Source organism: Bos taurus, chromosome 13 (genome assembly GCF_002263795.3).
Source record: "Bos taurus isolate L1 Dominette 01449 registration number 42190680 breed Hereford chromosome 13, ARS-UCD2.0, whole genome shotgun sequence".
NCBI lineage: Eukaryota > Metazoa > Chordata > Mammalia > Artiodactyla > Bovidae > Bos > Bos taurus.
The window spans coordinates 18738172-18750977 of NC_037340.1; the positions used below are offsets into that span (position 1 = coordinate 18738172).

The 12806-nt window shown below is 38.3% G+C and overlaps 1 protein-coding gene across 19 annotated transcripts in view; it reads left to right on the plus strand.

Annotated features, from left to right (window-relative positions):
- Window positions 1-12806, plus strand: part of PARD3 (par-3 family cell polarity regulator) — a 597553-nt gene that overhangs the window by 252397 nt on the left and 332350 nt on the right. For all 19 annotated transcript variants that reach the window (XM_059892900.1, XM_010811174.3, XM_010811183.4 and 16 more), the window contains exon 4: window positions 5924-6099. In XM_059892900.1, coding sequence (XP_059748883.1) covers window positions 5924-6099 — 176 coding nt within the window. The remainder of the gene's footprint in view (window positions 1-5923; window positions 6100-12806) is intronic.

Genomic DNA, 12806 nt, shown 5'->3' on the forward strand with positions numbered 1-12806 from the left:
ACTGTTGCTTCCTTACTTGCATACATATATCTCAGGTGGTCTGGTATTCCCATCTCTTGAAGAATTTTCCACAGTTTGTTTTGATACACACAGTAAAAGGCTTTGGCATAGTCAATAAAGTAGAAGTTGATGTTTTTCTGGAACGCTCTTGCTTTTTCAGTGATCCAACGGATGTTGGCAATTTGATCTCTGGTTCCTTTGCCTTTTCTAAATCCAGTTTGAACATATGAAAGTTCGTGTTCAAGTACATGGTCAGTACTATAATACTCCAAGTCATAGCTTCTCCTAATCTGTATTCAATTTTTTATCTTTCTAATGGTATCATTTAATGAACATCTATTAATTTTAATGGAGATTTGGGTCCTTTGCATCACTAAGAACATCTCAGGGAGACTGTTAGGCAAAACTGTATTCATAGTGATCCAGAAACTTATTTTGTGTTGTTCACTGAGTTGATACTGAACCAAAGGTGTCCAGACACTAATGGGTAAGATAGTCCCCTTGGCACAAAATAAGATGGTAGCCCCAAATGTATTCCTCACTCAGCACAGCTGCAGTTTAAGGAAAAAAGCCATTTTATCTGGTATTCTTGATGAGGCAGCAAAATGATAACTTTTAAAAAATCCTGACCGTTGAACATCAATTTAACATTTTGCGTAACAATGTGGGAGGCAGGCATAAAGTGCCTGTACATATTGAAAGTAGTGAAAGTGTCGCTCTCCCAGTCATGTCCAGCTTTTTGTTACCCCATGGACTCTAGCCCTCCAGACACAGCTCATCTATCCAAATGATTTCCCAGGCAAGAGTACTGCAGTGGGTTGCCCTTTTCTTCTCCAAGGGATCTTCCTGGCCCAGGGATCCAACCCTAGTCTCGTGCGTTGCAGGTGAACTCTCTCATCTGAGCCACCAGGGAAACCACGTATTGAGAAAAACTTGCATGTGATGATTTGAGTTGTAAGCTAAGATAACCATTTTTAATGGAGCAGCGCTTTTATTTGAAAGAAGAATGGAAAAGCTGTGTCTATTCAGACTTTGGTTATCTGGCAGGGTTTCTAGAAAATGGATGAACTGAGCCTTGTCATTACATGGAAAACAACTTATAGTGTTCATTGCCAAAGATAACATTCAAGCTTTAAATTCTAGTAGAATTAGATTCTGGAAAACTTATATCCCATTGTGAGCATGATAATGTCCCAATACTTAATGATTTTTCTGATGGAATTGGTAGTGATATTCACATATGTGATTTTCTGCTATATTTGGCAAAACTAATACAATTATGTAAAGTTTAAAAATAAAATAAAATAAAATAAAATCAACTCAAAGTAAAAAAAAAAAAAAGAAAGAAAACAGCAGATAGTAGAATAAATACAAAAAAGGGTTTTTGAATTAAAAAAAAAAAGAAATATATCAACATTTGGAGGGTTGGTTTAACCTAATTACTAATATATTCCAAGTAATTGTTGCAAAATTTTTCATGGGTAGAAGATCCATTTGAAGAGTAAGATGTAACAAGAGAACAAGAAGTTTGCATTCTATATTGCAGCTAACCTTCGAGTCAAGTTTTGGTGTGGTATCAAAGATATATCATTATCTGAGGAGATTAATTTTTATTTTATTTATTTGTCTGCACTGAGTCTTAGTTCTCTAGGCCAGAATCCTGGAGCGGGTAGCCTTTCCCTTCTCTGGGGGATCTTCCCGACCGAGTGATTGAACCCAAGTCTCCCACATTGCAGGCAGAGTCTTTACCAGCTGAGCCACTTAGTTATGGCACATGGGCTTTTAGTTGCTGTGTGTGGTATCTAGTTCCCTGAACAGGGATCAAACCTGGGCCCCTTGCATTGGGAGTGTGGCGTCTTAGCCACTGGACCACCAGGGAAGTCCATCTGAGAAGATTATTAAAATCCTACTTCCTGTCGCAGCTAAGTGTTTGTGGAGTTCTTTTTTTCTTTGTATGCTTGGTCATATTGCAGCAGGTTAATGAAGAAGCAGAAATGAGAATCCAGATGTCTGCTGCTAAGCAACATGTGAGACAATGCCCCTCTCCAGCTTCATATGCTTTGTTTTGTAAAATCATTTTCATAAAATTCTGTTGTTTATGTTAACATGTAATAGGTTTATTATTGTTAACTTAAAAATGAATGAATAAATATTAAAAACCTTTTTTTTTTCATTTTCATTTCTAGCGTGGTATATGCCTAGCTATAACCCACATAAACAAAAGTTTTTTGGGTTCTCCAGTAACTTTTAGAGTGAGAAAGGGTCCTGAGGTCAAAGTTGAGAAATACCAGTATAGGTGTCTATCCCCTGGGGCATGCTTCGTCATCTTAGGCATCATACTTCCTTTATTGGACTAGTAGAGATTTTTTATTTTTTTCCTTCATTTTTTTTTTCCTTCTCCTTTTAACATTTTTGAAATTGGGATTGCTCTTGTTTCAGTTTATATGTATAGCTAATGTAATAGTTCTTCAACTCTCCCAAATCTAATGATGCTATTAAAATCCATGTTTGATTTCTCAGTGTATGTAATTTTACTTTGGAAACACTGCAAAATTCTTCCCCTTTACAAAATTGAGACTGACATTTATATCTGCAACTAGCTAGAAGTGGAGTTTATTTTTCAATGAATGGTCGAATAATAGAATTAATTTCATGATTTGGGTGGTGATGAAGTGCTGACCAAGGAGCCTGAAGTTCTGGCCAGAAAACTCTCCCCATGCTCTTCCTGTCACCTCTCAGGCTCCACTTACTGGTCTGTGGAGTGAGTCACATGTTTCTCCACTGGTCCTGCACGTGTGCTAAGTCACTTCAGTTGTGTCCAACTCTGCAACCCTCTGGACTGAAGCCCACCAGGATCCTCTGTCGATGGGATTCTCCAGGCAAGAATACTGACTGGAGTGGGTTGCCATTCCCTCCTCCAGGGGATCTTCCTGTCCCAGGGATCGAACCTGCATCTCCTGCAGCTCCTGCATTGCAGGTGGATTCTTTACCACTAAGCCACCAGGGAAGCCCCCTTCTCCACTAGGATTAATGCTTAATATAAAGATTCAGATCCTTTCAAGTCATTGACTTCTTAATGTTATTTAATATGTGCATGCATGAGTGTAAACTGGATGAAAATGACATAATTTTCATACAGCCATAAAATGAAGAAATTATAAACCAATAAAAATGTAAATTGTCACTATCAGTGTGAGACACTGTCTAAATCGCAGCCAGCGTGAGCTGGACATGTGATGTGTTCTGGTGTCCTCACATTTGCTGCCCGTGTGCTCTTTGCTGACTCTGTTCTCACAGTTCATCAACTGCAAGAAAACCTGACTTCGAGATCATCATGCTGTCACTTGGCATTCCTTTGCTGAGAACATATTGTTTACTTTTCAAAATGAGTTTGAACTCCTGCGGCATCCTTCACCCTGTGGTTTGTGTCTGTGCCCTGGCGTCTCGCCAGAAGGGCCAACTGAAAGGTCTGCAGTCCCGCTGTAACCCCACCTCTCCTTGAATCCACTTTCTTCCCCTGCATCTCGAATGTTGAGGGTTACAGATGCAAAGAGGTGCAAAGTGCTAATTATTTGTGTCTGTTTCAGACTAACAGATTAACACAGTGATTATGACTTTTCAGAAGACGATGATCCCAATTATTTATCTAATCTGAATCAGGTCTGCAGTGTATTTCTCTTGGGCAGAATTTCAGAAACAAGTTGAGTAAGCTGTTTTATTGTGTCCAATCGAATTCATTGAAATTTATTGTCCCTGAATTTATTTGGGGTTGAAACGTACTTTCAGGTACGTTAAAATTTTATCATTGTCTGCTTTTAGTCATTACTTCTGGACCATTTTTAAGGCCTTTTGTGAACTAATAGTGCTTCTTTTAGACTTAACACACACACACACACACACACACACACGTACACACACACACACACACACACACACACACACGTATACACAGTTCCTTAACAACCAAGCAATCAGCAACCCTATAACTGGAGGCAACAGAACCCATATCTAAGGAGCAGTATTGTAATTTCCCAGAAGTATTTTATTCTCCCTCCTCCCCATTTTGTTGCTTTTCTGCTTACATTTTTGATTTTTGAATCTGAGAACAATTTTGTTAATTGGGAGAGGACTTTTTTTATGGTAAGAGCATAGTACTATTAACACACTTCGATCCTTAGAGGTATATTTTTGTGAACTTGTTTTTGAGAGTGACTGTAGAGTTCTTTGTTTTGTTTTGTTTCTTTTTTTTTTTTTTTGGTATAAATTGTAAGCAATAAGGACTGTCACACTTTTTTTACATACACTTAAAAATTGGAAATTATTCTTTCCTGTAATTTTCCTGTATGTGTTTCTCTTAGCAAATTAAGATAAACACCAATAGTATTAAATTAAATGTTCAACATATTTTTTTCTCTGGTTATGTTACTCAGACTCTTTATTGGTTATCAAATCCTCATGATGTGGAAGCAAATGTTAAATGCAACATTTTAGTATGATTCATATGCTTCTCTGATCATTCATATGTTTTCTCTGATCGTTTCTAATTTGCTTTAACATATTTAAGACTATTGAATTGACAGTGGTTTAAATGTAACCGTTAACATATATAAATCATCTTTCCTTAGTTTCACATCCTCAAGGATCTCTATAGCCATACATTGACCAGATGCATCAGTATTCCAAAATTGTTTCTCATAGAATAAATGATGAGTTTATTCCTTCTCCACTAAAGCTGTTTTATTTGAGGCTTTTAATAAATATTTACCCTGCATCCTAGGTTTTGTAAACAAATTGCTCTAAGCATTAATTTAATCTAAAATTTTGCCATATGTTTATTATGCTCTCCGCTCAGTTGATGTGTGAGGCTTTTGGTTCTCATTCTCAGAGTTACAGATGCCTGTGCCTGTGTTCTTCTACCTGGTTTTGTAGTGTTTCTTTTCCGTTGTCACAGTGATCACATCTGCTAGCATGTACCCAGTACTAACCTGAGTTTGTTACTGATTTTTGTTAGAGTAATTGCAAACAGAGTACAGCTGATAAAACACCACCTTTTATGTAATCGTGTACGTATGTGGCAGGTACTACCTGAGTTTACTGCCAGGTGGCGCAGGGGTCAAGAACCCGCCTGCCAGTGCAGGAGATGGCAAGAGACAAGAGTTCGCTCCTTGGGTTGGGGAGATCCCCTAGAGAAGGCATGGCAACCCACTTCAGTATTCTTGCCTGGAAAATTCCATGCACAGAGGAGCCTGGTGGGCTATAGTCCATGGGATTGCAAAGAGTCTTGGACGTGACTGATTGACTGAGCATGCACACTTGTGTATTGGTGTTCTACTTTTAAGATTTCATTATCTGAAGGATAAGAAATATGTTTGTGCTTTGTACTTTTTGATAATACTTTGTTGAGCAAAAGAAATATTTTATTCAACAGATTTCTTTACTAGAAAAGCCAAACCAATGTCGGGATGATAATAGCAGCAATGGTTATTTTTGTCACTCTCTGTTGAGTGCACACCATGTATCAGGAACTGTTTTAAGCAGTCTATTTCATTTAGTCCTTGCAGTGCCCTTAGGTGAGAAGTGATGTTTTATTGCTCTTTGTGTAGGAAGGGACCGGGGAGAGGACAGTGAAGCCACTTGCCTAGAGCCACACAGGTAACAGGTGTGAAATGCAGATACACCTGGCCGTCTTACTCCAGAGCAGGTCATCCTATAGATAAGTATTCTTTCATCTTGTAGACATCCTGTTTCTTTCACAGTGAAGTCTTTTAAAGAAACGACTGGAATTTCTACTTAGGATGCTACCCACTGTCACCTTAAAGTGTTACTCTACTCTAATCTTTGGGATTTAACTACCTTTATTCTCACACACAGTTTTCAGGTGTTAGGTTATCTTTTAAAAACACAATGCTCTTTTGTGTTACAGATATGCCTCTTCACGTCCGACGAAGCAGTGACCCAGCGTTAATTGGCCTTTCCACGTCTGTCAGTGATAATAACTTCTCCGAAGAGCCTTCAAGGAAAAACCCCACACGCTGGTCGACAACCGCTGGCTTCCTCAAGCAGAACACTGCGGGCAGTCCTGCAGCCTGTGACAGGAAGGTGAGCGCCTCCCATTCGTGTCTCCTTCACACCAGTGAGGGCTGGCACCCAAGGGCCACAACTCTGTGTCCACAACATCCCCACTGTGTCCTCCGTGACCTTCACACCAAAGTTCCAAGCATTTCCTGTATTGTATTGCCCTCGAATTTTCTGATAAAAATCTGTATTATTTTTCCATTTTTTTGAATTGATAACATGTTCATATGATTAAACATGAAAACGTACAACATGAAATATATACTTAAAGTCCCTCTCCAAACTTGTCTCCTGGTTACCCTTGTCTCTGTCCTCTTCAGCAACCCTCTTGGGAGCTTTTTCCGTGTCCTTAAAGCAGGACTTTGTCAATGTGTAAGCGTATATTGGCCCCTGAGGTATACTAAGGAAATCACAGCATATGGACTGTTGAGGATGAAAGTGGACGTTATCCGTGGTCATTTGCTCTCACTATTCAATTGATAATTTTATCTTCATACAAAATGAAAGCTCACTGTCTAGTCTTAATAATATTCTCTTCTTTGACCTGATTTAATTTTGTCCATGACCTAATTTATTTAGTCTAAATAAACAAATGTTATTTTAGTCTATGTAGCCTACTTTTTTCTACTTTGTATTAATGGTCTTTGTCATATATTCCTTATGATCCTGTTCTGTTAGGCCTCTAACCTTTTACCCAATGAGCTTTAAGCTATGCTTGTCATTTTCACTGCTGAATTTATAAAATAGATTCTCAGTGAACATCCATTGAATAAATTAATGACCATTTTTCAGTGCAGACTGTAACTGAGCACTGTATGTATTGAGAAGTAAGGAAACATATTCAGTTCAGTTCAGTCACGCAGTCATGTCTGACTCTTCATGACCCCATGAATCGCAACACGCCAGGCCTCCCTGTCCATCACCAACTCCTGGAGTTCACTCAAACTCACGTCCATTGAGTCCATGATGCCTTCCAGCCATTTCATCCTCTGTTGTCCCCTTTTCCTCCTGCCCCCAATCCCTCTCAGCATCAGGGTCTTTTCCAATGAGTCAACTCTTCGCATGAGGTGGCCAAAGTACTGGAGTTTCAGCTTTAGCATCATTCCTTCCAAAGAACACCCAGGGCTGATCTCCTTTAGAATGGACTGGTTGGATCTCCTTGCAGTCCAAGGGACTCTCAAGAGTCTTCTCCAACACCACAGTTCAAAAGCATCAATTCTTCGGTGCTCAGCTTTCTTCACAGTCCAACTCTCTCATCCATACATGACCACTGGAAAAACCATAGCCTTGACTAAATGGACCTTTGTTGGCAAAGTAATGTCTCTGCTTTTCAATATGCTATCTAAATTGGTCATAACTTTCCTTCCAAGGAGTAAGCATCTTTTACTTTCATGGCTGCAGTCACCGTCTGCAGTGATTTTGGAGCCCCAAAAATCAAGTCTGACACTGTTTCCACTGTTTCCCCATCTATTTGCCATGAAGTGATGGGACCAGATGCTATGATCTTCGTTTTCTGAATGTTGAGCTTTAAGCCAACTTTTTCCCTCTCCACTTTCACTTTCATCAAGAGGCTTTTTAGTTTGTCTTCACTTTCTGCCATAAGGGTGGTGGCATCTGCATATCTGAGGTTATTGATATTTCTCCTGGCAATCTTGATTCCAGCTTGTGTTTCTTCCAGCCCAGCATTTCTTCCAGCCCATCGTTTCTCATGAAGTAGTCTGCATATAAGTTAAATAAGCAGGGTGACAATATACAGCCTTGACGTACTCCTTTTCCTATTTGGAACCTGTCTGTTTTTCCATGTCCAGTTCTAACTGTTGCTTCCTGACCTGCATATAGGTTTCTCAAGAGGCAGGTCAGGTGGTCTGGTATTCCCATGTCTTTCAGAATTTTCCACAGTTTATTGTGATCCACACAGTCAAAGGCTTTGGCATAGTCAATAAAGCATAAATAGATGTTTTTCTGGAACTCTTGATATTAATCACATATTAATAGTAAAATAAATGTAATTTGATATTTGCTTGGTTTAGCCTTTGCATCTATGTTAAAATACCTTTTTCATATCTTTTAACACAGTTTCACATTTCAACAAACTCTTTTTTGTACTAGTTTGTGTAAAGAAAAAAGAAGGAATATAAAAGTTTAAACTGAGAAGATTCTTTTAAGAAAAAGCAATGTACTGTAGTCTCTGCTTATTTTGGATGAGAGATTTAACTGTTAGGCTCATTCTTCTGACCTATTTTATTAGATATGTGATGAGTATCTTATTGAGATTAGCCTGAAAATTTAGAATTTTTTATCACACAACAAACTATTCAAAGAATCTGGTTTCTGAATAGGCCTCACAACCTTTCATTTATGTTTGGAATAGACCTGATTTACTTGGATATTCACAAATATATGGCTTCCCTGGTGACTCAGACGGTAAAGCATCTGCCTGCAATGTGGGAGACCTTGATTTGATCCGTGGGTTGGGCAGATCCTCTGGAGAAGGAGATGGCAACCCACTCCAGTATTCCTGCCTGGAGAATCCCATGGATGGAGGATCCTGGTAGGCTACAGTCCAAGGGGTTGCAAAGAATCGGACACAACTGAGCCACTTCATTTCACAAATATATAACAAGTCAAGTTGGTAGTTTAAAAAATTTTATCCTTTTAAAAAGGTTTTTGCTTAGTTGTAGGATAGTGGGTCAGAACTCATTGAAGAAATGAAGGTTTTCTTTTTAACTCATTCAACATCTTGTCTGTATGAGTCAGCTTCACTTGTAGTGAAGAGAACCACAGGAGCTATTTTAAACATAAAAGGACTTAATATTGAGAATTTGTGTTTCAGAAATTTCACTGGAAGGGCTGGCAGAGCAGGCCATAGTCTGGGCCCCCAGGGCTTTCTGGACGGTGTCTGGCTGGTCTCAGGAGTGGGCACAAGACCTCATGTCCCTGTGCCTCGTCTGCTCAGCAGACGTCAGCACCGTCTTCTCATGTGCTCCCCTTGCCCCCTGCCACCTGTGTACCTGACCCGAACCCAGGAATACCCCAGAGAACACTGCCATCTCCACTGCTTGCCACTAAAAATAGCCCAAGAAAAACCTCTGTTTCACAGTTATCATTAACATCACAGGCTCTTGAATCCAAATGAGTAGAATGAAGTTTACTCCAGATACTTGTCTACAGGGGGATTTTTTTCCTGGGAAATGAACTTTAGTGTTCCAGCCTCCAGAGCCCACAGAGGCTACCCGGAGCAGATGGGGATCCTTCTGGCCAGTTCTTTTTAAAATAACATGTATCTGTCATTGTAAAAATGTGGGCAACTAGTAGCATGGAACAAAACTATAATAGCCTATTTTGAAACTCATTTTAATACAGATGTTAATGATCACACACACAAAGTTGAAGTCATTCTCTGTCTACATAGTTGCATCCTGATGATTTCTACATTTCTTTCCATTTCCTGGGGATTTCCCCTGGTGTGAATTTTGTTAGAAAATATTTTTGATGAATGCAAGATATTCCAATGTAGAGTATACTTCATCATTCTCTAATTGTTGGACATTTATACTATTTTTTCACATTATAAACATCATTGCTATGAGATAAACTTGAATATAATTTTATTGGTTTTAAAAACGGTTACTTTACCCAACAAACTTTTTTCCTATGGGGAGTGGTATTTAATGTAGCCAGATAGCCACACTATTCCTTAGCAATGTCCTTGATTCATACACAAATCTCTAGATGACATCGTATTCACGTATGGCACATGTAAAAGGTAGTGTGCAGGGAATTTGTCTTTTGAATTATCTTTGGCTTTACTTTTCAATACCTATTTACTAAGTTTCCTGGTCTAGATTTTAAGCTGTTTGTAAGTTAATCTGAGGAGTGTTTTTTGTTTTTTTAGCATGTATATGTCTAATAAATGCTGTCTTCTTTTCTGTAAATGACTTGCGATGTTTACAGTATTAAGGAAGAATGCTTGAAGGAAAGCATACTTGCTTATTGGTATTAAATTTTATTTGTGTTGCATCCACGAGCACTCACTCATGCTGGGCAATTTCAAGATGTTATAAATTCTTATCAGTGTGTAGAGATTTAGGTTTTCTGTATAAAAACATGGAAATAAATTAGTTAACGGTTCATGGTTCTGTTCTTGTATAACTCATCTGCCTATGTAAGTAGTTTTTTATTTTTCCAAGTTAAACAAAATGGTTTTGGAGTAACTAATCAGCTAGAGCCTCTTCTTTCTGAACAAGGCAGCCACAGTGAGTTCTGCCTTGTGGCTCAAAACCACAGACGAGAGGTGGAGTCTAACCAGGTTAAACAGTGATGCTGTGCTTTCGAGTTTAGAGGGCACAACGCACAGACTTAGATGCTACTAAGCCAGATGAGAACTTGGAAACCAGGAGTGCTACAAACTTCCGAATTCCTTCAATTATGTCAGTTTTACCTGGCAGTGAGGCATAGAAGGGAAGAGAATCTTGGCTTTTTTTTTTTTTTTTTCAGAGTTCTCTGGAACATTGGCTCATTCCTGTTTCTCAACATTCTGTGGCTGACTGCCCTTTCCACCTCTTTGAGACCAATTTGCTCACACTGTGTGTGGAAAGTATCTTGCTAGAAGATGTATTGTCCTTTGAGATTTTGTGTGTGCAAATTAATATTTCATCTTGGGAAAGAGTCAAGATATTTCAGTCAGCGTGAATATTTAAGTTGTCTTGCCACCTGTTCAGCCATCCTTGTTAGGTCCATACCCCTATGAATGAAGTGGCAACCTAGGATGTGGACACGGTTTCACTCAATTCAGTGTAATGAGGCGCTTATCACAACCAGCCTCCCATGGGATTTCAGGGACAAGGTCTCTGTTCTGTTCATTGGGCAGTGGTTATAAGCTGTAGTTTCTTTCTGATGAATAGTAAGAGGTGTTGCTTTTTTAAGGTAGAAGTAGATGTTTTTCTGGAATGCTCTTGCTTTTTTGATGATCCAGCAGATGTTGAAAATTTGATCTCTGGTTCCTTTGCCCTTTCTAAAACCAGCTTGAACATCTGGAAGTTCTCGGTTCATGTACTGTTGAAGCCTGGGCTTGGAGAATTTTGAGCATTAGTTTGCTAGCATTTGAGATGAGTGCAATTGTGTGGTAGTTTGAACATTCTTTGGCATTGCCTTTCTTTGGGATTGAAATGAAAACTGACCTTTTCTATTCCTGTGGCCACTGCTGAATTTTCCACATTTGCTGACATATGGAGTGCAGCACTTTAATAGCATCATCTTTTAGGATTTGAAATAGCTCGTCTGGAATTTCATCACCTCCACTAACTTTGTTGGTAGTGATGCTTCCTAAGGCCCACTTGACTTTAGGTGAGTGATCACACCATTGTTATCTGGATCATGAAGATCTTTTTTGTATAGTCCTTCTGTGTATTCTGCCACCTCTTCTGAATATCTTCTGCTTCTGTTAGGTCTATGCCATTTCTGTCCTTTATTGTGCTCATCTTTGCATGAAGTGTTCCCTTGGTATCTCTATTCAATAAGTATAGTTTAATTTCCTGCCTTTTTTTTGCTAATTTGTGTTATACTGAGAGCATTTTTCTGTGTCTTGTAAATATTGATAGCTTGCACAATGTTCTGTTATGTAACAATTTTTCAGACTTGTTTATTAACTTTGGTGTTCGTTGTTGTTATTTAACATATTTATATGTTTGCCTTTTTTTGCTCTTATAAATAATCTTTATAAGTACCTTTCAGAGGATATCCTAATATACCAGTCAGATGTTGACATCTCTGATTATTTTCTTAGAATAGATTCCTTAAGCAGACTTATTTGACCAAGGAAACAAACGTTTTTAAGGCTATTGATAGTTATTTCCCATAAATTCATAAATGATAAAGTGAAAAGTACTTACATTATATAAAAAGGTTTGTGATAAGTCCTAGAGGGGTGGGCTGGGAAGTGAAGCAACTGATACTACTTCTGAATTCCAGTACTTACTCTCCTACTGAATAGCTTAATGGTTCCATTTGACTGTGCATCAGAATTACCTATGGACTTCTAAAGATAAAACACATTGATACCAATAGAGTCATGTATCTGTTTCAGGACATTTGTGTGTGTTTATTTAAAGCTCTTCTGTTGATTCCAGGAGAGTCTTTTTTTTAAAGAACTTGGGTCCAGTTCAAAAGGGATGATGTTTTTGCCTGTTAAGAGAAGGCAAATAATAGTATAATTCTGTTTTTGAGATGTTTTCTTTTTAGGCTAGGTTTTCTCTCTTAGAATAGAATCTGGAGCATTTAGCATATTTGATTTTGTGACATTTCACTTCATTTCACACTCAGCTCATAATTATCATTTTTAAATGAAAATCTATTATTGAGTCTTTTTAAAAAGTATAACAACATCCCATTGAGATATTAGATCCTATCTTATCGATACAAAGCTAGAATAGGAGATATTTTTCTAGATAGAAGCTATGATAAAAGCAGTATTTTTGTTTATTGTTAATTTGTGCATCCATCCTGCCCCCTAATCTTAGTTGAAAGTGCATTTGAATACATAAGGTCATTTTCTGGGACATCAGATTCCTAGCATTAGAGTCACCAATACTGATCAGACACAAGAAACCTCCAGAAAACTCTGACTACCTGTTTTATTGAGAGTGGGAGTAAGAAAACTTTTACAGTTGATATGCAGACAATAAAATAGCAATAATCTTTGAACCCTATTTCATGTGATTGTAAAGTAGCTG